General features: G+C 46.4%; 1 protein-coding gene across 2 annotated transcripts in view; it reads right to left on the bottom strand.

The window, feature by feature from the left end:
• The window catches only part of LOC8043712 (inositol-trisphosphate 3-kinase homolog), a 76,264-nt gene that overhangs the window by 20,401 nt on the left and 29,087 nt on the right, over positions 1–26,776 (bottom strand). For both annotated transcript variants that reach the window (XM_029971270.3, XM_029971269.4), the window contains exons 5-7: positions 24,044–24,252; positions 22,800–23,030; positions 3,868–4,041 (exon numbers count right to left, since the gene is read on the bottom strand). In XM_029971270.3, the coding sequence (XP_029827130.2) occupies positions 3,868–4,041; positions 22,800–23,030; positions 24,044–24,252 (614 nt within the window). The remainder of the gene's footprint in view (positions 1–3,867; positions 4,042–22,799; positions 23,031–24,043; positions 24,253–26,776) is intronic.

Below are 26,776 nucleotides of genomic sequence, written 5' to 3'. Positions count from 1 at the left end.
GCGGAATGAATCGCCGCATGTCACGTTATTCACGCGAAGTTTTGCGGTGTAACGAGCTTCGTTAATTTCACTGAGGCCGCTCAAGTAGTCAGACATTGCTAGGAAGACATGGAATCAACAATTCGAAAGCGAAAAAGGGCAGGGGGACTCACATCGCATTTCAAATTGGTTTGTTTACGGGCGACGGCGAGCTTCTTGTCCACACTCCATCGCGCATGCGCGGCGCCCGTGGCGTCCGCTAGGGGCGCTCCAGTTTGTTTGTAATTATGAAGCAACAAAAAAGAAACCACAAAATTCAGGCCGCAGAGAACATAGAGTTATTATAATGTACGCTAGAGGTTCAAGTGGCGCTAGTGTGCTGACGCAAATTGAAGCAGACAGCAACCAGTCGATAATTGACTTCCGGTATTGCATTTCTATGGGAAAAAGTGAGTGCATTTTCTCTCTGCGCTCGATTATAAGAGCAAATATCCCAAATAATTCGTATGTACTAAGTAGCTTGGAACATTTCTCAGTCAGGCCGACGAAAGGATTGGTCAGTTACGGCGTTTTTCTTTTGAATTCATCGGATTAAAAACGGTGCTAAAACGGCTTCGTCCATGTCTTTATGTGCACTGTCGGACACTGTTAGCGCGAACGCGGCGATTTCCAGCATGGGGGATATACATGCCAAAGGAACGAAGGACATCTGGAAAATCCAGAGCGGCTGCAAGAACTGCGCAGTAACACTGGATCAGGAACTCGCAATGCATGTACGATCAAAATAAATTGGGTGTCACGTAATCTATTCCCATTTTAAATAAGTAAGTACCGCTTTATTCTTCCTGCCCTGAGCGAATCTGCTTCTTCTACGTTCAAAATATCACCCGCGCGCTCGATATCTTTGAGAACAAGTGCGCGATAAAAGCTGCCCGGCAGAGAAAACAATACGAAGAGACACCTTTTATAGCCCACGGACTTTATTCTCTACGTTTTGAAAGTTTTTATCCGCTCATGCACGACGGGATCATTCTAATATAGTGACAGGACTGGCATATTATCAATATACAAGCGTCACCGGAATGCTCGCGAGCCTTGAACACACTCTATATTCGTTTCGATTGAAATTTTAATTTGAATCGTCGCTTGTTTTTACACACCTGCTGCGGAACACACGTTCGGGACTGAAATTTAGCGAAGTTCAATATCGTTCACTGATGAAGAAAAATGTGCTAACTAAAGCAATTACACTTATATAGTGTCAATCTAGATACATGCTATTTGGTACGACCCAAATAACCAAAGTGTTCCGTGTTATTTTCCGGCGAAGAGACAAAATGCACGCGCGTTTTCCCACAGGAATGCACAGGAGCACCGCAAAAGTAGACTGGTTGCTGTCTGCTTCAATTTGCGTCACGGAAGTCGCATAGACACTAGCGCCAGTTCAACCTCTAGCGTACATTATAATAACTCTATGGCAAAAAAGAAAGAAAAAAAAAACAAAAAAAAAAAACGCGCAAAGCACTAACGGCAAAAGGGTAAACAAAGATAAGGCGTTCGAAGTGCGATTGCTCAACCGTTGTCGACACACTCAACTTGACGATGCCTTTTTTTTTTTTTTTTGGCGCTAAGGAATCGCGCAGCGACAGCGGGTGTCCGGGGAAAGAGTGCACGCTACTATTCCAAGAGCGCGGGCAGTCCCTGCCCTTCCTACGCGGGTGCGTGCCCTTCCCCTTGTGTTTGCTATTGTTCACTTTTTTTTTTTTTTTTTTTACATTTGCTTTTTCGCTGCGTATTCCCGAGCGGGTATGCTGGCATGGCGGTCTGCCAGCCCCGCAATGCGAGCTACGTGCTCGTCGCGGGCGCAATTCTACCGCGGGAAAAGCGACGGGCCGCCGTGCTGGAGCAGATCAGGGGCCCTATGCTGCGCTTTTTGTACTCCCCCGGCGACTAGGGAAAGGAAGTGCCGTCAACAAAGCAGCAAACGCAGATTGGATGTTCATCGGTGAGTAGCTGATGACGAATTTCCCCAGAAGAAAACAGAAAAAAATGAAAGCCGTTTACAACTCCCTGTAACGCCGAATTAGTGCGCAGCTCTTGAGGAGGAGGAGGGAAGGGTACTGAGGGGAGGATATACCCCTCTTTCCTCCTCCTCACCTCATCATAGATAAAATAGGGTGCAGGCGAGCTGGTGGATGTTAACCATGTTGAATATACCTGAGACTGGGGTAGAAAGGAACATAAAAGTCGAAGAAACAGACGTCGTCCCTTTCTGTTTCTTCGACTTTTATGTTCCTTTCTACCCCAGTCTCAGGTATATTCAACATGGTTAACACCTCATCATCCTGTCTGCTACTCCCTCCGAGCGGCGTCGCCGTCGCCTCACGAAGGTCACGTGACCCCCGTGGCGTCACGTGACCCCTGTGAGGTCACGTGACGATGACGGCATCGTCACTATCACTGATGACGTCATCGGCATCGTCGTCACGCGTCCCATAATGCAACGCGGTTACGCCAACGGCGACACTCAAGCCGGAAACGGGCGCCTAAGAGCTGCGTCTAAAAGTGGGCTTTTGTTTTCTTCTGAGGAAATTCATCAGCGACCCCCACCAATCAACGCCTAATCTGCGTTTGCTGCGTTGTTGACGTCACTTCCTTCTCCTTGGTCGCCGTGGGAGTCCAAAAAGCACCGTGACGCCCCAAGCGGTTAGCTTTAGAACTACACAGATGGGGGCAACAAATACAATGACTCAGCGCTCGGCTGACATAACCGAACGCGGCGTCAGCGTTCGGCTGGAGTTCGTATTCTTCGGTGAGGGGGAGGAGGGGCTCTTTTGTTATCACTCCAGCCTGCATGAACAATGCAGCATGCACGGTGCCCAGCTCGGCACAAAAGCTGAAGTGGGCCAAGCTCGCATTCTCTGACGACTGCTTTCGGGAGACATCCGGCACTAGCGTCACTTCGTTTATTGTTAGTGTTTTTATATTGCACTGCGCTCCGCGCTCTATTGAAGAATATAATATGGACATGGCCACAAGGGCTGTGGCATGTGCACAGGCCTTGTGTTGGGTAAACACCGAATTGTGGGGACAACAAACAGGTCAGAGCGCCCCGTATAGTTCGATCTCCTGCCCAATATCGAGTGTCCCCGCCATGGGAGTTTCGATACAGAAAAACAATGCTCCTATACAGTTACATGTGATTTTCAAGGGGAGTTTTGGACTGTTTCATATAAACAATAATTCGAAATACCCGAGTGTGATATAACCGGGCTCGACTGTATATATATTCTAAAGTATATATGCATGCCAAATTGGGTTGCGATAGGACGATATTAAGAACAGGAATTCTTGCGCATAAACTGTGAACATGCCCCAAAATTACATAAAAAGAAACTCGTTGGAATTTTACCATAGATGTGTAGCTACACTCTTTCGCGGTGCGGAAAAATTATTTGTGTTAATAAATTTTTGCAAGAAATGGAAGCTACAGAAGACTGCAATAGAGAGGGGACGGCTAGGCCTACTTTTCGACATAAATGTGGCGACGGGTGACGTTGCAACTCAAAGAACCGTGCAGAGAAAAATTACTCAAATTCGCGCCGTTCTGGGTTGCCTGGAGGTCTTCAAATGTGTATACGACTAATTTCACTATCTTAACCGGCACTAACTATTTTTATACATCAAACGTTCAAAAATAATCAAACATCACAAAGCCAAAAAGCACATTTTCTAGCAAAATATTGTTTTTCGACTCGCATCTCCCCTTGAGAGCATGCCCGACACTGCTCGCAGACGCCTTGGAATATTTCTTTTTAAAAGGCCACCTTCATACAAAGCCTGGAATCCAGAGCCTGGTGATAGACATTGACAAGGGAAGAAACTGACCGAGATGAGGTTGTCCAGTCCCGTGAGGTAGCCGTCCTCGTGGTTCCCCAGCAGCCAGGGCGCCCGGTGGCTCACCGACACTCCTTCCGGAAGGGGAATGGTTTTGGCAAAGTCAATCATCCAGACGCCTGCCTTCTTGCCATCATGGACGATCAGCAAGCTGCTACCAATAACCTGCAAGTTGAGAGGTCAACTGCCACCTCTGAAGCCAAGAAAGTTGCGTAAAAGGCCATATGCTGGCTTCTACCATTCGGAAATCGTCTTAGCCTTTGTGACGCCTGCCAACAGCTGGACGATTAAGCATCGGAAATATCTACATCCACGTACGGGGACGGGTCGGCGATGCTGAAGGAAGGGGCTATCCACGCGCGTGGACGCTGCCTCTTCCTTCAGGATCGCCCACCCTCATTTTTTTAGTGCCAATGTCAAAACTTAACAGCTTGCTCTTTTAAGAGTAATAGTTTTTAGATGAGCATGCGAGTTCGGGTTTTCAGGTGTTTTATTATCTTTATTTTATGTATGTATGTATATATATATTGTAGCAGAAGTCGGATTCAGTGATGGGGGTTTATTATTTACACGGGTATTGGAGATAGAACTCAAGATGACCTTTTGGTATATATTGCCGCTCGCTCAGTCTGTCCTTCCTCTTCCTCTTTTCCCAGGACGGCGCGTCCCCGAAGACTCGTGCCGCTTCTCTTCGTTACAATATATCCCCTTCGCAGAGGTAGCCATCCTGGCGAAGGTGATGTTAGGGCTGGTAGATTGGCGGACTGTAGAGTTTAAGGCGGTTCACATGAGCTATTTCACGACCACGTCGGCGGCGATCAGTCGGTGGCGAAAAGGGCTCGATTTCATAGTTGACTTCTGAAGTCTGGCGAAGCACACGGTAGGGGCCGTGGTAGTTAGAAAGCAATTTGTCACAGAGACCGGGATGACGTTGCGGTGTCCACAACAGGACAAGATCACCCGGTTTGAATGACAGAGGGTTGGACGCGGCATTGTGGCGGCGTTTTTGTTGTCCTTGAAGGTCGGCAGTGCGTGTCCTTGCTATCTGACGGCGTTGCTCAGCATGTTCTCGGATTTCGGTGAGTGGTGTGCATTCAGACTCCTCCGGCGAATAGAGCAACAGGCTATCGAGTATTGAAGAGACCTCCCTCCCATAAAGAAGAAAAAAAGGGGAAAATTGGGTAGTGTTTTGAACGGCGGTATTATAAGCAAAGGTTATGAATGGAAGCACCTTGTTCCAATTCCGGTGATCAGGGGAAATATACATGGCAAGCATATCAGCGAGTGTTCGGTTGAAACGTTCAGCCATGCCGTTGGTCTGCGGATAATATGGTGACGTTGTTCGATGAATAACGCTGCAAGCTCGTAAAACCTCTTTCAGAATTTTTGAAAGGAACACAGTTCCGCGGTCGCTAAGGAGCTCTTTCGGAGCTCCATGACGAAGAACAATCTGGTTTAAGAAAAAATTGGCCACATTTTCTGCTGTCGCCGAAGGTAAAGCAGCGGTTTCGACATAACGGGTGAGGTGATCAATGGCGACGATGGTCCATCGGTTTCCAGAGGAGGAATTCGGAAGGGGACCAAAAAGATATATCCCGACGCGCTGAAATGGTTTTTCTGGGCACGGTATGGGCTGGAGCAGACCTTGAGATGAATGGGAAGGCGATTTGCGACGATGGCATTCGGGACATGATTTTACAAACTTTTGAACGCTGCCATAAAGCCCTGGCCAGTAGTACCGCAGACGAGCCCGAGTGTAGGTCTTGAGAAGTCCTCCATGAGCACATGTTGGATCATTGTGAAGATGTTCTAAAACCTCACGTCGTAAGTGACGAGGGATAACAAGAAGGCAATGGAGACCTTCAGGTGAATAGTTGCGCCGGTAAAGGAGCCCATTCCGAATGCGGAAATGTTGGGACTGCCTTCGTAGTGACCAGTTTTGGGACGAGTCAGGGTCTCTCACAACTGTCAGAACTTTCGTTAGCCACAGATCTCTTGCTTGTTCGAGTTGCATGTCGACAATATTTAGTGCCGACGAGGTGAGAGGGTCTTCGTCGGTGTCAGATGGATCGGGTGCGTCAGTGCGCAGCAGACATCTCGAGAGACCATCGGCGTCGCCATGTTTGCGGCCAGATATATACAGAACCGCAAAGTCGTATTCTTGTAGGCGCAGCATCCATCGACAAAGGCGTCCAGTGAGATCCTTTAAAGACGATAACCAGCAAAGGGCATGATGATCGGTCACAACATTGAAACGTCGACCATAAAGGTATGGGCGAAACTTTGTGACTGCCCACACGACTGCCAAGCACTCTTTTTCGGTTACGGTGTAATTTTTTCCGGGTTTTGAGAAAGCCCTACTTGCATAGGCGACAATGCAGTTATCAAAGCCTGCTTTTGTCTGAGCGAGAACTGCTCCGGCTCCGAAGCCGCTGGCATCAGTTCGGAGTTCTGTTGGGGCAGTGGGGTCGAAGTGTCGGAGTATTGAGGCGGATGTTAGAATTTCCTTGAGCTGATTGAAGGCAGCTTCACACTCAGATGTCTAAGAAGGCAGGTGGGACGATTTCTTCAAAAATTCATGCAGGGGTGCTGCTATGGATGCGAAGCCACGCACAAAGCGTCGAAAATAGGAGCAGAGTCCAAGAAAACTTTGCAGTTCTTTCTCCGTGGTTGGCTTTGGCATGTTGGAAACGGCCTGAATTTCTCAGGATCCGGCTGAATGCCGTCTTTGGACACGAGGTGACCCAGAACGTTTATTTGCCTCGCCGCAAATCGACAATTCTTGACATTTAGCTGGAGGCCGGCGTGGCTGAGACAGGACAATATGGTTGTTAATCGATGGAGGTGCTCCTCAAATGTCTTTGAAAATATAACTACGTCATCTAAATAACACAGACATATTTTCCATTTCAGGCCTCGCAACACAGCATCCATCATACGTTCAAACGTCGCGGGTGCGTTGCATAGGCCGAAAGGCATGACGTTGAACTCGTACAGTCCTTCCGATGTAATGAAGGCTGTTTTGTCTCGGTCGTTGGAGGCCATGGGGATTTGCCAGTAGCCTGAACGGAGGTGTACAGAAGAAAAATACTCGGCTCCCTGCAGGCTGTCAAGGGCATCATCGATTCTGGGCATTGGATATACGTCTTTGCGCGCGATCTTGTTCAGCCGCCGGTAGTCAACGCAGAACCTTATGCTACCATCTTTCTTCTTGACGAGGACCACTGGGGAAGCCCACGGACTCGTAGATGGCGTGATGACACCTCTGTCTAGCATGTCGTTCACTTCGTCATCTATTATGCTTCGTTCAGACGCTGAGACACGGTATGGACGTTGACGTAAGGGTTTCTCGTTGCCTGTATCAATGTGGTGGACTACAGACGTGGAACGGAACAAAGTAGACTGTGGGCGATCAAATATGGTGTTAAATCTACGCAGAACAGACAGAATTGAGTCTTTTTGAGACGAATCGAGGTGGCCATCTACAGTGGATAACAAGAACTCGTCTTCGTCATGTCGCTGCTGAACTAATGTACAACAATATGCAGGAGAGGGAGTATCGAATGCGAAAACCTCGATGGCTTGAGATGGTTCGGCGTAGGCTACAACTTCACCGGCAGGGAGCATTATTGGGAGAGAAGACCCCATATTGAGAGCCACAATAAATCCGTGGCCGTTGTCAAGGTTGAGCAAGAAAAAAGGAACAAGGATACCTGTCTTGCGAAAAAAAACTGCAGATGGAGATGCCATTAGGACTAGCACTTCGAGTTTAGATGACTGAATCGGCAGAAACACAGAAGCAAACGCAGGAATTCTTGTGTCATCAGTTAGAAATAATTTGATCGTGTCGACAGCGTCATTTTCTTCAGGAAGCCGAATTTCAGCAAAGTCCACCTCTGCACGTTCACAGTCAATAAGGGCATTCGTTGCTTCCAAAAAGTCCCAGCCACGAATCACGTCGTGAGAGCAGGAAGGAAGCACCACAAATTCGACGCAGTAACATATATCTTGAATCACAATGCGTGTTGTGCAGACCCCGGTAGGGACAATGTTTTGCTCATCAACAGCTCTAAATGGACGTCCAACAAAAGGGGTCGTGACTTTCCTCAATCGATTACAAAGGTCAGCCCGAATGACTGATACAGCAGCGCCGGTGTCAACTAATGCTTGAACATGCAAACCATTAATTACAATATCAATCATATTTCGTGCAATAGGGCGAGGACTTAAGGATATAGAAGGATTCGCAGTTCTCGCCTCTGGAACTGCTCCTAGCAGTTTCCCTCTGGAGCGGGAGATGTCGTACGCGGGCGGAGAGGAGACAGCGAGCGTCGTCTGGGAGACGGAAATCTGCTTGGTCGTTGCTGCCGTTGGTAGTCAGAGTAATCTTGGAAAGCATCACTTCGACGACTACCAGCGAAGCCTGGTCGATGGTGAGCTTGTGGTGGGGGACCATAACTTTCAGTGTACCGACGTCGACAAAATCGAGCGACATGTCCAACCAGACCACATGAAAAGCAAATTGGTCAACTCTCCGTGGTCCTCCATATGTCGGCTCTACGTCCTTGCCTGCGAGAGGGAGGAAATGGTTGCTGGGGTTGGACGACAGGCATGGGGGGCGGACGCGCTACTATTTCGGCGTACGTAGGCGCGAGCGGCATTGGCATGGTGGGCGGTATCACAGGGTCAAGGGTGTATCTCAAAACGCCCCATTCGCATTTGAACCGTGCACATTTCGACCCATTCTCATTTGGTCCTTCTCGTTTGAATCTTCTCATAAGATCAGAATCCTGTTTTTCGCAACTGGACCCATTCTCATTTCGCCCGTTCGCCCTACGACCGAATGACACTAGTTCGGCATGCTTCTAACGCTTGATGCTTGATGAGCCTTACCTTAGTTGGGCCCCCAACATACCGTCAGATATATGTTATGTGTAGAGGTACGCACTGAGAATCGTACATTGACGCCTGCTTCCCTTCCTCTAAGCAAACGAGAAAAAAAAGCGAGAAACATTTAATTTGGAAACTTTGTTTGAACAGAAATAGCATACATAACAGCGGTGGTTCTCAACCATTAATGTTTCGCAGACGCCTTGAAGAAAGGCGGAGATGATGGAGGACCCCGTTCGGGGTATAGAAAGGTATAGGTTATCATGATAATGATTTAATAAATGGATATAACTAATTGCTAGTGTAAAGTATACTTATCTCATTGACATAAACACAAGAGTACTCTTCCGAAAATTGGAACGTTTCTTCTCAACGTGAAGAAAGGCAACTAATATTGCCGTGCCTGACTGATGAGACAGGGCTTCGCGGACCACTAGGATGTCTTCGCAGACCCCCTTCTGAGATCCACTGCATGATAGAAGTGGTGGCATTGTCCCAAGTCGACAGACCTCAAACAACGTAACATTTCGGAATATGATCTGGCTGTGATAAAAAGTTGGTCTGGTTTATTGTCAGCTAGTAGCTTTTCACGACGACCTCGACGCATTGCTAAAATCCTTAGCAGAGAGAGTATGCCTGTAGTGCGGCCAAACACACACACACACACACACACACACACACACACACACACACACACACACACACACACACACACACACACACACACACACACACACACACACACACACACACACACACACACACACACACACACACACACACACACACAAAGTATATCAATGTATTAGTATTACCCTAAAAACGATTTTGATATAGAAAGAGTCAAGTGCGACAGGGGGGGTCAAAGCGAGATATTTTTCAGAATGACTGTTTTGAAAAGGGCCAGGTGAAAAGGGCGAAACGAGAACGGGCCCAATTGAGGAGGGTTGGAATGCGAAAGACGAAACGGGAAAGGGCCAAATACGACGGGTCAAAGCGAGAAGATCTTTTTGAGAATGTTTGTTTTGAGAAGGGCCCAGTGAGAAGGTGGAAACGAGAACGGGCTCAAATGATAACCACCCCAGGGCAAGGGATAGCGGCTGTGACTTGCTCTTGAATAAGCGCTCTGATGGAAGGTGAGACGTAGGGCTCTGGGGAAGTGGCAGGCTTTCCTAGTTGGCGAGCCACTTCGTCGCGGATGATTTCCTGAATGAGATATCGAAGGTCACCCCATTTATCGGGAGGACTGTCCGCAGCGTTATTCAAGCTAGCTCCATGGGAGGCTGCGGCTTGCGGCTGAGTGGCAAACGCTGGGTGCCCAGCTCAGAAAAGTTTTGGCAAATATCGATGGCTTCAATGACGGTCGCGGGGGCTCTGACGACAAGAATTTGAAATGCGTCTTCAGCAATTCCCTTCATGATGTTTTTCAGTTTTTCGTCTTCCGGCATCTGTGTGTCAATGCGCTTGCACAATTTGAGCACATCTTCAATTTAGCTGACGAAGCTTTCATCATTTTGTTGAACCCATGATTCCAGGGTTATTTTTGCTATCAGCTTTCGCTGGGCTGGCTTCCCGAATACTTCCTGAATTTTCGATTTGAACAGAGTCCAGGTCGCCAGCTCTGACTCGTGATTGGTGTACCATAATTTAGCGACGTCAGTCAAATAAAAAATAACGTTATTGAGTTTCAGCACATCATCCCATTTGTTAGGAAGGCTTACTCTTTCCACGGACTCCAACCAGTCATCAATGTCATCGTCGCCGATCCCGCTGAAGAGCTTCGGGTCACGTTGGCGAAGGGCTCCGGCACACATAATAGTCGTGGGTCCTTGGTTGGAGGTAGCCGATCTGGAAGCATCCGAGGTTCCTTCGCCTGTCATTGCTGATGGTAGCCGCCGATTGCGGAGCTCCAGGGTTGGGAATTATACTTTCGAGTGGAGGTCGGAGTTGGGGAAGTTGGCACTCTCCACCAATTGTAGCAGAAGTCGGATTCAGTGATGGGGGGTTTATTATTTACACGGGTATTGGAGATAGAACTCAAGATGACCTTCTGGTATATATTGCCGCTCGCTCAGTCTGTCCTTCCTCTTCCTCTTCTCCCAGGACGGCGCGTCCCCGAAGGCTCGTGCCGCTTCTCTTCGTCACTATATATATATATATATATATATATATATATATATATAAAGCACGACCGAAATAAGTCAAATAGCTACTGGATTTGAAAAACTCTCGGTGACTCAGAAAGATGTCAATCTTGGCCATTTTCGTGCGCCATTCTATTTATTTTGAGAAGTAGGCATAGCTGTCTTCTCCCCATCGCAGTCTTCAGTAGCTTCAGTTTCTGATGGAACAGGATAACCAAGAAACTTTTTCCATGCCACGAAAGAGTGTTGTGAACATCTCACATTCGTACGAGTGTTTCTATTTCACAGTTTATGCACAAGAGGTTTTGCATTTCATATTGTCTTATCACAACCAAATTTGGCAAGCACATGCTTTAGGAAATGTAGAATGCAACTAGAGTGGAAACTCGTGTTTATGCGTTTTCCCGGCTTTTATGTTCAGAAGCGTCGGTCCTGCCGAGCTCTCATAGGAACACGTAATGTTCTGCTTAGTCTGCTTGCTTTCTTAGTTCTTTTGTCCAAAAAGTCGCCGACATAGCGCCACCGCCCGATTCACATGCACGACGGACCGACTCGTGGACGGATGGATCATGGGGCGACACATCCGTGGATTGTCCACTTCCCAGGCGCATTCACACGGAGACGAGGGACTGCCAGGGTCGACCAAACCACTTAAAGGGGCCCTGCAATCCTATTTAAGCGTCTACCTTTTTGCGGTTTCCACGTCTCTTAGGGGTCGGGCAAGCCAGCGGGCACGGAGAGAGGAACTAAATATCAGTGCGTCATATTTTAAACGGACGACGCGGAAACCTCCTATACCGAGGGGGGCGACCCGCGGTACCGAAAGCGCGCGATATCTGACGTCTTAGGTCCTGGGCTTACTACTGGTCAGAGCCGCTAAAAGCTTCTTTAGTCGAAATGCAAAATATAAGTGGCGCGAACCGTTTCAATTATTTATAAAAGTAGTCAATGCTCAGTATTTTAGATCAGAAAAGAAACAAATGTAGTTTATAAAGTATACGGAAACAAGAAATTACTCGTCGACATACCCGCCACCAAGCGGTGGAAAAGGCGGCGCATACTAGGAAGGAGTAGTGGGATCAGGCGCCGACACGGAAAGGTCCTGGATGTACGTGGCGGCGCTGCGGTCGTATGGACAGGATAGGGCAGGGGGGTAAAGGTGGGTGAGGAGGAGCGGCAAATCCCGTGCGCCGACACCCGGGGTCCCGAGTGAACGATCGCAAAAGAGAGCGACAGAACACGAGAGAAAGAAAGCAACGTTGCCATGGTAAACGCGGTAAACGCTTAAAGTGTAAACTATCAGCAATATAAACAGTGATAATTTAACGTTCTAAACTAAATTCTGAGCCATTCTAACGCTTATAAAAAGCAATAAAGTCATTACGCTGCTTTCTGTCGAAATCTCAGAAATCTGGTGGTTGCGCAGTTTCGTATTCGTCAACCGCGCCCAGCCGCGCCCCACCGGCGAAGCCGGGTATATGGTTTAGTTTAGCGTTAACGCGAGGCCGTACATCTGCGCGCTATGCAAAAAGAAAGCTTCGAAAGGAACACGAATATCTTTCCACCGGTAAGTTCGTGGATTGTGAAGTTCACGAAACTGCTCTGATGATATAACCGTGTTTGGGACCCCGAGGGACTGCCTGCATGATCCGCCGCTTGCGGCAGCCAGAATGTATGGGAAAATGGCGGACCTTTTCCTCTAGAGTTAGTATATGATCTCTATGGGATAGGCAGCGTTTGCACTTTAATGGCGGCGCTTGAGGGAGAGGATTGGGCAAGGATATTCGCCAATGTTGCCTGCACGAGAGCAGTCGCCCGCTCTGTTGCAACTCTGTTGCTCCATGCGCCTTTCCTCCTCTGGCCTGCCATTGCAAGCAACGAACGCCTTGGCGCAGCCTCTCTCGCTTCCTTCGCGCTCCGAGAATTGCAAACGTCGAGAGGCGAAAGCAGGGTTGCCAGACAAGCAGCAACGTCCAAGATTCGCGTTAAAAAAAAACAAAAAAACTTAACCTATCGCTACAAAACTGGTGGCTATGGAAAATTAATCATTTATACCTTGTGTAAATTATTCAAGCACCTTAATGGGCTCTTATGACCTGATTTAGGAAATAAAACGACTTTTTGCCCCATAGACTCCCAGCAAAATTTAGCAATTAAATGGCGTCCATGTCCCGTGATCCCCGATCTAGCAGTTGCACCCACCCTCACTTGAGCCTCCCTAGGACAGGAGGCTCAAGTGAGCCTGTTTTCCCCAAAGGTGTAGCTAAATGCGAGAAAACACACACACACACACTAAAAAAAAAAAAAAAAAACACCAGTCGTTTAGTCATGCCCAGATCTTTGGGCCGCCAAGCGTGTGTCGCTCGCGTGGGCAGCGCGTGCAATTGGAAACTTGGTAGGTATATTCCTCCGCACCGACACCGGTCGTTACGGGTTTTTCTGACTTTTTTCTGGAAATAGAAGGAGTGCACATACATAGCTCTGATAGGCGCTGAAGATACGTGAGTGGAGATTCCGAAAACTTCGAATATGACGTTACGCTCCTGGAAGGAAGGGCTTCGGCGGTACTTTCAAAATGATTTTCTGCAGCCTCTGTGCACCAAATCGAAAAATAATCTCGATATTTGTGATCCTGCAGCCCAAATGAAGACAATTTAAGTTTATGATGTTGACGCAATTAATGCATAGGTGCAGGCAAGCTGGACAGAAATAACCAATAATAATCCCTGGCGAAGGGCAACAAGGGGGACAAAGGACAAACACAAATTTCCAAACAGAGCTAGGTGACATGCAGGTCTGTTTCTAGATTTGTGTCTGACCTTTGTTCCCCTTCTCCAGGGATTATTATCGTTTATTTCTGTCCAGCTTGCCTGCACCCGTGCATTAAATGCATTATCATCATAACCTTAAAATGCAATTACACGCCTCTTTGTAAACTTATGCTTTCTTGGGTGCTTTCAAATGCGCTACTTTTTATATAGTCTATCGCAAATCGAATTTGAGAACATATTGTAGTTCTGGTTTGCGATGCTGGAGCAGTATGTAGGCTTCACTGCACACCACCTTAGCCATCACAAGTCGGACCCGTTTTTCACAAACATCTCGCCTGATTTTTGTTTTAATTTTTAGAGCGCAGCTCTTAGGCGCCCGTTTCCGGCTTGAGTGGCGTCGCCGTCGGCGTAATTACGCGTTGCATTATGGGAAGTTTCCCATAATGACGTTACGAGGGTTACCCTCGTGTGAGCTAAGAGGGTTACCCTCACGAGGGTTATTAGTTACCCTCACGAGAATCACGAGGGTTACCCTCACGAGGATCACGAGGGTCACGAGCGTTACCCTCACGATTGTTGCGAGGGTTAGTTACCCTCACGAGGGTTACTCTCACGAGGGTTATGAGAGTTACCCTCACAAGGGTCACAAAAGGTACCCTCGCGAGGGTTTTGAGAGTTGCACTCAAGAGGGTCACGAGAGTTACCTTCGTGACGTCACACGTGACGTCACGATGGTAAAATGTTCCCACTATATTTAGCGGAAAATTTTCTTCGCCAAATTTAGAGGGGAAGGAAGAGGGGCATACCCTCTTCTCCGTACCAGACCCCCGTCCTTCTCGTCCTCCTCGAGAGCTGTGCTCTAATTCGGCATTAAAGAAAATTGTAAACGTCTTTAACTTTTTTTTTTTTTTTTTCATCTACAAGAGTAGGACGTTTGAGGATAATAAAGCAAGCAAAATCAGAAATTTTCAAAATACTTAAAAACCTGTGAGTGTGCAGGCAAGCTCGTGATAATTAATCATAATGTAACACTTTAGACAGGGTGTGGAAAACATTAAAGATACTCAAATTGAAGAACTTCAATTTCTTCATTTTTTTCCACACCACTGTACGAGGCGTTACATTATGATTCCAAAATAAACTTGACTGTTGGACCCGCTCCGATCGACATACATGGATAAATTACATCCAAAATGTGATTTAATTACGATTACTTTGCTCCAAAAGTAGTTTAACTACAATTACTACAACGTGGAAAGTAATTCATTACAATTACAAATTACTTTTAAGAAGTAATGCAATAAGTTTACAATTACTTATCTCTGAGAGCGACCCCCTACTTGGGTCATAAAACTTTAAACTAGTTGTTCAGAATACAACGCATTTGTTCATCCCCCCATGTTGAGGCGGCATAAGGTTCGTTGCATAAATGTCACGTATTGTACTTTCCTTTTGTGAATTTTGTTAAATTAATGATATAACTTGACAGTTTGGAGTAATGAAGTTCTACATTATTATATTTTCAATAAATAATAAGTTTATATACTCGAAGATGCCAGATCGCTAAAGTAAAATTGGGTTGAGACACTTTTGTTAGCCAGGCAAATAAAAATGCGACAATCAGTCATGAATATTTTAATAGTGTTAATATACAACTACAATCCACACGCGCTAATACGACCAGATTAATATACAAACGTTTCATGTTATTGTAAATTATTTACATTGAGTTGAAATTATAATGGCTCAGAAATATATAAGAGCCAAATCGGGGCTCCCGAACCAATGGTGACAATATTCACAGTTCGGGGCCAGTCTCCAATATGCTTATGTAAACAATATTCGAAGTCAAACGAACATGATCAAAATACAAAAAAAGAAAAAGCGATAGTACTAGAATAGGAACGTAAAAAAAAAAATGGGAAAAAAAGAAACCTAACTTCGTAGACAAATGAAATTACCGACCTCGGCTGAAAGCTGCAGCTCAATTTTTTCTTTCAGTATTAGGGCATGTTTACGCTCTTGTTTTCTGCTCGAACCGAACCGCAGACAGCGCCGTTGAGGTAGGCTCCAAAGAGGATTGTCTCTCAGCCCGCAGTGTAAGCAACAGAACAACAAACAATGCGATGCTACTTTTGTTGTGAGTGCGTGTCTAGGTGTGCGAGTGTGTCACCTAGCCTTAGGCCGCTTGTGCCAGCACTGAGCCCTTCAGAGGTTCCATCAACGTCGCAAAGTCTCGCAAAAGTAATTGTAATTGTGCCCGAAATTTTGCAATTACTGATGCTAGAAACTAATTAAACTACAATTACAATTTTTTACAATTACATCTCAAAATTCGTTTTCTTTCCGCCCCAAAACCGACGACCGAGAACTGGCCAGTTTGAATTGTGCTCACTCTCTTCTCCGTGGTCACATGCCATTTTCTACGGTTTAGACGTAAGCTCCAAAGATAATCAAAGTCCTGTGTCACCAAAGTCGTGGCTCACTGCGCATTATGAAAAATAGAAAATACAATACCAGTTTTTGGTACCTTCTAAAAAGCCGCAAATACATTGATTGAAGAAAAAAAGTTTCACGGCCACGCCACCTCCAACAACTCTCTCCTCTATATTTCTTCATCCTCCCCAGTTTCTGTTTCGAGCAGTTGCGTATTTTGACTGTATTAAAAATCTACCTGACGCTGTAGCAAAATATTGATTGGGTAGTCTTCTGACACCATAAGGAATTGCCTGGCAAAAAATAAAACAAACATTTTGGAGGGTGTCAGTGTCCCTTTAATGAAATCACGAAACAATTTCCCAAAGCGAATATTTTACTGTTGGGCGATTTTAATTTTCCTGAAATTAACTGACAGCTTCTAACATATACATCACAGGATTCTAAACATTTCCTTGGTGTGTGCATGATGTTCAATCAGTCAAGTAATCGACATGCCTACCCTTTATGATAATATCCTTGATTTGGGCCTTGCATCGTTACCCGATCTATCGCGATCTACTGTTTACATGTCTGGTTTTAGCGACCATAGAATAATGAATATTATATTGATAACATTGCCTGTTCTAGTTAAGGCACCCATGTCTAAAGTCATTCACGATTTCAATAAAGCTAATTATAGCGCCAATAATGATGACCTCACAACCTTTTTTACCATCTTTCCCTCTTCTTTTTCCTCACCAACCGTTGAAGACAATTGGTTACTTTATAAGCAAAAAGTAAATGACCTCATCAAATTACATGTTCTCCTGTTGAATATCTGTGGAGATGTTGGGCAACCATGTACAATAAAAAGCTGAAATTATTTGATAACAAAAAGAAACGTTTTTTTTTTTTTCGACAAGCAAAATCTAGTGGCTGTGTGGGATAAGTACAGTCGGCCTTAAAAAAGGTGAACACAAGGGAGCGATGGCCCGGCCGGTGATAAGGCGACACGGGGCACTACGATAGCGTAAGCAGGCTGGGGCCGGGATTACCGAATTAGTCCACTCTTGCAAGCACGGGGGACGTCGACACACCGAAGCCATTCCCAAAAGCGCGCTTTCTAAACGACACAGCGTGACTGCACATATATGTTCTGTTTTCACTCGCTCCTTGAGAGCAGTGCTATCTTTTTGACGCTATCTTCCCCAGGACGTGAAATCCTGGAGAAGAGAATTTCCCCAGGATCTCACGATCCTGGGGAAGCTATCTTTAAGGGCTAGCTTCCCCAGGATCGTGTCCTGTACCAAACAAATGTCAACACCCGTGGCCCACACAACACTCTGGTTGCCGCCGTCGCTCATAGATGGCGGTAGCTGTCCGGAGTGTTGTATTTGCCGGTTGTCTGCTTGCCGCCGTCGCTCGCTTATAGATCGCGGCAACATTTCTTCGGAGGAAGAAGAGCAGGAACGGAACGAGCGGCGATGCGCAACAGCGCGAATGGTTCCGCAATCGCCGCGAGGCCGCTATCGCCTAAAGTTACACTGCGTCGAGCGCCTCAGATTCCCTTGCGAAAGAAGAGCAGATCGCTCGCCTGGAAAAACACCGCCAAGAACAGAAGCTACAATTCCGCTGCTCTTCCTTCTTCACCAGAGTGGAAAGACTGAAAGTTTTTAGAGCGCAGCTCTTAGGGACCCGTTTCCGGCTTGAGCGGCGTCGCCGTCGCTGTCGGTGTAACCGCGCGGTGCATTATGGGAAATGTCCCATAATGCACCGAGCAAGCCCTCACCCGGGGTCACGTGACCTGAGGGGTCACGTGACCCCCCCCCCCCCGAGGTCACGTGACCCCTCAGTACCGTTTCCTTCAGTACCTTCCCCTCAGGATCCTTCCCTCCTCCTCCTCAAGAGCTGCGCTCCAATTCGGCGTTACAGGGAGTTGTAAAGGGCTTTCATTTTTAGAGCGCAGCTCTTAGGCGCCCGTTTCCGGCTTGAGCGGCGTCGCCGTCGACGTAACCAAGGTCACCCCAAGGTCACGTGACCCCCCAAGGTCACCTCAAGGTCACGTGACCCCCAGGTCACCATAAGGTCACATGACCCCTCCCAAGGTCACGTGACCCCCGAGGTCACGTGACCCTTCTCCCCCCGAAGTCACGCGGCACCCCCCCCCCCCCGAGGTCACGTGACCCCCTCCCCCGAGGTCAGGTGACCCCCCCGGAGCATATTAAAGAATGAGGGGAGGAGGAGGAGGAGGGGTCTACCCTCCCTTCAGTACCCTTCCCTCCTCCTCCTCAAGAGCTGCGCTCCAATTCGGCGTTACAGTAAACGGCTTTCACTTTTTTTTATTCGTGTTTTACCGTCATTTACGATTTATTGACACTGAACTGTCAAGGCTGGCGAATAAAAGGAAATAAAAAGCGTCGTCTCACGCATGACCCGTCATCTTCAAAAAGCCCGTCCGTAAAAAAAAAATACTACAAACAATAATTTTTCCTAAGCACCCCTGCGATTCAAAAGTGGGAACGTCCCAGTCACTCTCGCATTCCGTGTTATCGCAAAATGCAGTGCCGCGTCTGGTTGTTTCCCCGCGCCGGCCACGCATCGCTTGTGTTCATCTTTTTAGGGGCGAAGCTCCTTAGGGTCTAGCCTTGTCCGTCCGGCGTCCGTGCTCACATCGATTTTGCTGGTGCTCATGCTCGTGAGCTCACGTGCTCAAGTGCTCGTGTAAAGCAAAAAATAAAAAAAAAGATGAAAAAAAAAATGTTTGTACTGTCGACAGGATTCGCACCTCTGCAGGGAGACCCCAATGGATTTCTAGTCCATCGCCTTAACCACTCGGCCGCGACTGCGGGACGAGTAGGGGGCTCTGAGATGTGGTAGTAACTCAAGAGCTGGGGATGTCATGGATGAAACGTTGCCTGTGGCCGCTCAAAGTCTATACAGGAGAGGGCGCTGTGGTCAAATCCGTATATAATCGCGTTAAACTTTGCATGCATTGGCTCAACGTTTATAGACGAGAGGGCGCTGCGGTCAAATCCTCAAATACGTATATAACCACGTTCCATACCACACATTCTCTTTCTGACATGGATGAAAACGAACGAAAGGCTCGGCATGCTGCGGCTCAGCGTCTACACAGACAGGCACCACCAGAGCTTCGCCCCAATCAACATTATTCACCACGTGGAGATGCGGTCAATTTTTTTAAGGCCGACTGTACTTTTCTTGCCTAAAAAGAGTACACTACGTTAATTAAAACGTCAAAGATGGAAGTATTTCCATCAGGATTTCTCCATTATTCTACGCAATAACACCAACAAGTTTTGGAAAACAAGTACACCCAACCACACTCCCCAGTCTATTGAGTTACTTGACGATGACAGTGTGCCTGGCGAACTTGCACCTGCAATAATGAATGACTATTTTTCCTGTTTTCACAACTGAGACATCGGATAATGTACCTTCCCTCTCTCCCCTTCTGTTTTCCTGCATGCCTCCAATCACCGTCACTGCAGCTGGCATCTCTAAGCTCATTGATAAGTTGAAAGTATCTTCCGACCCAGGCCCTGATGTCATCTGCTCAAAGATACTCAAAAACACTACAGTCATTTCCAGTTAATTTCTTCAGCTAATCTTCAGCCAGTCACTATCTAATGGTTGCTTTCCAAAAGACTGGAAAATAGGCCAGGTCATTCCTATTTACAAAAGCGGTGATTGATCCCATCCTGCTAACTATCGCCTAATATCGCTCGCATGCATTGCATTTAAACCCTTGGAACACATTGTCCTCTCTAACATTATGAATTAAGCTGCAATAACTTATTTTTCCAAAACCAGCATGGCTTTCGTCAGGGTTATTCCAGTGATACCCAACTGCTTGAAGTTTTCCACGATCTACAGACTAATCACGACTCACTCTCTCAAACATATGCCATCTTCCTAGACTTCTCTAAAGCTTTCAATCGTGTTCCTCACGTCCGCCTCCTCTTTACATATTGATCCACTAATCGCATCTTGGATTCGCAGCTTTCTCTCATCCAGTATACAGTCGTCAACTCAGAAGAACTTAACCTCGCCAATGTCTTGTCCAAAGCTCCACAAGGCAGTGTCCTAGGGTCCTTTTCTTTTCTTGATCTTTATTAACAATCTTCCAGATACTATCTCCTCTGACATACGCCTTTTCGCTGATGACCGTGTAATATATCGCCAAATAAACTCTTTTAACGAACACCTGCTTCTCCAGAATGACCTTGACAATATAACCAAATGGTGCGATCAATGGCTAATGTTACTAAAGCACTCAAAGTGTAAGTCTGTGCGTTTTTCCCGTACGCGTTCTCCGTCCATTTTCAAATATTCTCTAGGCTCAATAACAGTCAAGTGTGTCCAATCATATAAATACCTTGCACATGGTTGAAAAAACCCCGAGACTGCGGGTAAACGACACAACACTAAAAAGTCTCTAACACAGCTGAAATTTTTATTTTCCGAAATCTGGTTATATAGGCACTTCGATACAAAAGAAAAAAGGGGGAGAGGGTGAGAACCCAAAGAATGCCACTTTCCACCAATGTAACCTTTGACTAAATACAATTGTATCGAAATGTCTATATAACCAGATTTCGGAAAATAAAAATTTCAGCTGTGTTAGAGACTTTTTAGTGTTGCGTCGTTTACCCGCAGTCTCGGGGTTTTTCAACCATGTGCAATGTATACCAGCTCGTTTGCGCCCTTACTTTTTGTTCATAAATACCTTGGTGTTCATTTCCCTCCTAACCTGTCTTGGACTCTTCACTTTGACTCCATCACTGCCGAAGCCTCTAAAACACTAGGTTACATCTGATGCTGCTTGCACTCTGTGCCTCTAGCCTTGCGGCAGCTGGCCTACAAAACATTTGTCCGTCCGAAAATTGAATGCGCAGCTGCCATTTGGTTTCCCCACAAGATCTACCTCCCTAAAACCTTAGGATCCATTCAAAATCGCACTGCCCGATTGATCCTATCTAACTATGACTGTACTGCCAGTGTGTCCGTAATGAAAGCTCATCTGTGCCTCCCCACTCTCCATTCTCGCCGTAGAATATCACGCGTTTGTCTTTTCCAGAAGATTTTTTTATCACCACCCTCAACTCGGACAGTCGCTTCTGTTGGACCTCATCGTTCATCCCGACGACTTTTTAACTTCCTTAAAGGGAGTTAAATCGTATTTAAGCGTCTACCTTTTTTGCGGTTTCCACGTCTCTTGGGGTTCGGCCAAGCCAGCGGGCACGGAGAGAGTAGCTAAATATCAGTGCGTCATAATTTAACCGGACGACGCGGAAACCTCCTCCACCGACGGGGGCGACCCGCGGTACCGAAAGCGCGCGATATGTGACGTCTTTGGTCCTGGGCTTACTACTGGTCAGGGCCGCTAAAACCTTCTTTTTAGTCGAAATACAAAATGTAAAAGGCGCGAACCGTTCCAATTATTTATAAAAGTAGTTTTGGTTCAGTACTTTAGATTAGAAAAGAAACAAATGCAGTTTATAAAGTACGGAAACAAGAAATGACCCGTCGACATACCCGCCACCAGGCAGTGGAAAAGGCGGCGCTTACTAGAAAGGAGTAGTGGGATCAGGCGCCGACACGGAAAGGTCCCGGATATACGCGGCGGCGCTGCGGTCGTAGGGACTGGAGGATCCGACCGGCTCCCAGCGTTCCGAAGGCCTTCGGCAAGCAGCTTTGTCTGGCGATTTGGCCATTTCGCGGTATGGCAGCGCGAAATGGCTCCCATTCTGAACTGATCTTTATCCCGTGTTTGCTGTCGTTTGTGACCAATGAAGTGTCATGCCGAATTAGTGTTTAATCGCGCAGCAAATGCAATGAGAGCCGCTCTGGCTGCCCGCTGCATACAGCCTATGCAGAACATGCTTTAGTGGCGCCCTCTCGCGCCGTCGACACGGAGTGCGGCAGCCGTGAGCGCTCGCATAGCTCACTACCCCTCCTCTAGTTCACGGCCACTCAAGCAACCAAGGACGTCATGAAGGAGGTTATTTTTTGCTTGTTTTTGTCATTTTAGTTTGCCTATAACTTTTAAAATAAAGCGAAATTCGAGAAAATAAAAGTTTCATTAAGTTACTACGTTCAGTGCGCTCAGGTTCGGTGCAAATTAAAAATTAGTAAAAAAGTCGTTGCAGGGCCCCTTTAACGTACATCGCATTCCTAGTTCCACTGTTACTTTTAAACACTCATTTTCCCCCTTGTCATAATAGAATGGAATAATCTGCCGGACCATATAGCACCTATCAGTGACACCGAGCTTTCTAAACATGCTGTGTCATCGTTAATTATTGTATAACCAGTGCCATGTTTTTATGTGAGGCCACCGCATGGCCATCATTTACTTTTATGTTGTTTTTGTTTGCCATATGTATAAAAAGTTCCACCCGTATGTTTTCCCTGTATTGCCCCCTTGTGTAATGCCCCTAACAGGGCAGGAGCCCTTCAAGGGTTAATAAATGAAATGAAATAAAAACAGGTTTTCTTTGCATATCCATTGCATCCAGGACATAAACAACCAGCTATATCAAAACTAAGATCAACCAGTCTAAACCGAAAAAAATAATTCAGTTATCATAAATAATAAAAAAAATCCAGTAGTGCATGTCTCTACAAGACGAGGATTATAAGAGTAGTAACGGTCTTAGTTAAGGGTGAGGCTCACCTCGTGACTCATCAGGAACTCTGATGACTCCATCTTCATCCGCAGGATTAAAAGCCTGTCAATGACCTGGTTGTGGATGACTTCTCGATTTCCAAGGAACTTTCGCATGACGTCAATCACTTCTTCTCTTGTTTTGACAAGCTTCAAGTCATTCATGGGTTCCTGATCTCCTGTCTTGAAGCCTTCTATCCGAAACCCAAGTGTTGACGAGGAACTGAGATTTTCCCTGAACTGCAAACCAAAGGATGGCATTGAGACGACTAAATACACTGACTTGCCCAATGGTCACAAGACTACAAGGGGGCTCAGGAGGTGCACAACCACCCTCGACGAAGGCAATTACGAGATGCTCCAGAGCTATTCATTTTCCCCTTCCAACGCTGGCGAATTTCCAAGTCTAAAAAACCTGAAGGCCTCTCCAATCATGTTTCAAAGTTGAAATGCCCCATTATGTTCCAAGAAACATATTACGAAGTACACTGAATGCGTTACAAAGGGGGTCTACGAGATTCCCTTGAGTTGTGGCCAAGATTATATCGGACAGATGGGACATCGTTTTAATGATGGGGTGAGGGAGCACCAAGCTCGCTCTAGGTAACAATTCAGGGGGGCATCTCATAGGGCATTGTCAGCGTTGCGGTTGCAAACCGCTTTTAGATTCAATTAAGTTTGTTAAAAGAGTGAATGAAAAGACAGAGAAATCGTTGAAGCTTTCTTTATCAAGAACGCGCGTGAAAAGTATGTGATCATGCAGTCTATTTTTTTCTGCTGGATAAAAAAAAATGTCTTAATGACTTTGTATAAGACTGCCGATATGTTATCGGTTTAGGGGCTAGTTATCGGTATGGTGAACGAGTGTTCCTTGTTTCGTTCGTGTTCGAGTTCGCGCTTTTAATCTTTTAAATGATATGAACCAACTAGACCCAACCAAAGTTTTAATGTTCATTAGGTCAGTTTCGGAATATTGGGTCATAACAATGCTTCTATATACTGTTCACTCAAGAAAAAACAAAGTTTGGTGCATTGTTTATATGTTACTCGAAGTAGTAGTTCTTCCAGATTTTATGTCTATGTTTTGATAAAATCTCGTAACTTTAAAGGCACGTAAAAGTATCTCAATTTACCACATCATTGGAAATGCTCCAAGGGGAGTCAGACTCTTTTTACTACGGACTGCAAGCTCCGGCCAAGTTCAACAAATTGAACTAATGGTCACCAATCCCAAACCTAGTCCTTGTGCTTACCTGCATGTAGCGAAGCTTGGTGATTGCCTTTGCCTCCTGCTCTTCATATGTGGGTGCGTGGGAGTCTACTTTGATCATTTTCTCATACAAGTCTGTACGAGATTTTGCATTTTGGACTTCAGACTCGAGGAATGTCCTTGTTCCCATTTTTATGTCCATTATGGATGGTTTGACAAAGCTCTGTAACAAGTCTTGCATCTCTATAAAGCCTGAGGATTGACTGTTAAGGAAACAAGCAAACCAGTGTTGTAGAGTTGCCACTTCAGAGTTGAAATGATTCGGGAATCATTTGCACCTTTGCAACCCTGGATGGGAATGGAATGGCGACAGCACTAGGAGGAATGGAATGGAATTGGACGCCTTTTGCCAAAATGGAGTGGCTCTTATGCAAGCTCTTTCAACCTTCAGCTAGGGCCTACGGCCTGCTGGTGCAACACTAATGCATGGTCAAAGTGGCTCTTGAAACAGCGTCACGTCAGTCACATCTGACGACTTGACGGTTTCACCAACTCCTTCGAGGATAAATGTGGTAGAGCTTTGGACGGGGCCGGGCCAAACCGAAAGCCCGGGCCAGGTAGCATGAATTGTTGCCTGCCTCAGGCCGGGCCCGGGCCGGGTAGCACGGATTCTTTCTGTGCCCGGAAGCAGAGATAGCTTCTTCTTACACCACGCACAAACTAGACATTTTTAAGGCTGATCAAACAAACAAAACGCTAACCATATACCTGTGGAGGGTATACGATCCATTTGCGAAGAAAATGGGTGGTTTTAATTTTTGCCGTCTGTTGCAACTCACGAGCCTTTTACGCTTGATCGCGCGATCGATGTTTGCAGTGACACCAAGTGCCTCGAAGTGCTCTTTGCGACCACCCTTTGGCTTAGTAGAATGACTGCTTTGAGGAAGCTTTTGCATATTTTTGCAGTCATCTCCACATTTGATAAAGTCAGCAGCTTTATGCTGCTTTTTTCCAGTAACACAATGTGGGTGTCACCGGCCAGTTTTTCACGTTTAGGAATTGCAGGAATGGAATGGTGGAGTTCAGTAATTCCAGGAGTGGGAATGGGCCCAGCGTCTTCACTTCAATGGGTTGAAAGGAATGGAATTGTCAGGAACTCTAATTCCCCGGAAGGGAATAGGAATGGAATGGAGGTGCCCATTCCGCAACGTGCCACAGTGCATGAAGATTTTGGGCTAGCACCTCACTTTTGACAGCGTACTAACGATGCGTTGTGCAGAGATTTGAAGCAAGAGCAAAACATTTTCTTTTTTTGCACCACACATGAACTACCGTACAGTTCCGTATGGACGCCTTCCCCCGAGAGATTGCCCATCCCATTTTTCTGGCTAAATATCCATAACATAAAAATTCCGAGACATCGCCCACCCCCCCGATTTCCGTCAGACGTCACGCAATGTCCGACGGCATTCGCATCGACCGTGCAATCTATGGTACCAGTACATCTGAGAAACGAGTTCATAGTGGGTTCCCGCGTTTTTGTCCACGATCTGCGTGCGCGATATAGGCTCCCGTAACACACGAGTTCCCGCGTGTATATTGCACCGTGAAATACGAATCTGCTGCGTCCACGATCTGCGGTATCCGTTCCCGTGAGATGCGAGTTTTCGGCGGGTTTCCGTGGGTCCTTCGCACCGTGAAACGCAAATCTTCTGCCGCTGCAAACCGCTCAGGGAATCGTAGTGAAATACCACGTGTTTATCGCATCGTGAAACGCGAATCTGCCATGTCGACGATCTGCGGTATCAGTTCCCGCGTCGCGTAGTTTGCAGCAGGTGCCCCCGTGTTTATCATTCATTTTTACAGCAAAGCTGTCTATGACTCGTTGGTCAGATTTTTTTCATCTCGGCGTCCTCACGGAAAAAAAAAAAAAAAAAACCTTTAGTGATTGAAGCAAAAAATGCATGTATCATGCATACAACATACAGCACAGCATTCGCTTCAATACAGAACGAGCACAAAACAAGCCTCCGAAAACATAATTGATGATAATGCGCTGCTGATAACAATGTGAAGCATGTAGTGCTCACCGCATGCGTTTCTCGGTGAAGATTGCAGTTGCATAAGCTGCCGCGGCAACGGCAGCGTACGAAATCTTTCATATATAAACAAAGTTTTGGTGCAGTGCATTTACTTTCCTTTCGTCAATCGCTTGGTACAGACCCTTTTGCTGTTTACAAACATGAACCGCCGCTTCTGTCCCAAGCAACTTCCGGTCGCACCATCTTTGCAAGCCTGTTGAGCTTGTTTACGTCACCACTGCCAGAAAGCAGAAATGCTACACGAACAACAAAGTTGGAGATTTAACGAGGGCCTTCGGCTGTACAGTATTACATCTTGGAGGAGGCAAATTGGTTTACAAGAATACTCTAAACGTTCGAACAGATCTCACACTCCTTCGTTCTTTTGGCGTTTACCTGGAGAATTAGTATAGTTAAACCTTTCATCCACATTGGCCTTTGTACATTGCTATTATAAACCGGAAGTTTTCTGGGACGTCAAAGACTGGAGCACCATTTGGTGGCGCTTGCCATAAAAAGGGTCTATAGGATAGTGGGATCGTTGCAGGTGATACCACAGCCTAGCTGTGGTATCACCTGCAATTAACTCGGGCAATTAACGAATGGAATTCTTTGTCTAATGAAACGGCAACCCTTCCGTCACTTAATATTTCTGTTGAGGCTTCTGCCACGAGAAAGTGCTCGTAAGCATATAA

This window comes from Ixodes scapularis, unplaced genomic scaffold, assembly GCF_016920785.2.
Source record: "Ixodes scapularis isolate PalLabHiFi unplaced genomic scaffold, ASM1692078v2 PGA_scaffold9__187_contigs__length_104089568, whole genome shotgun sequence".
In the NCBI taxonomy this organism is placed as follows: domain Eukaryota; kingdom Metazoa; phylum Arthropoda; class Arachnida; order Ixodida; family Ixodidae; genus Ixodes; species Ixodes scapularis.
Note: the sequence above shows the minus strand (reverse complement) of the source record. Positions and strands in the feature narration are given on the sequence as shown.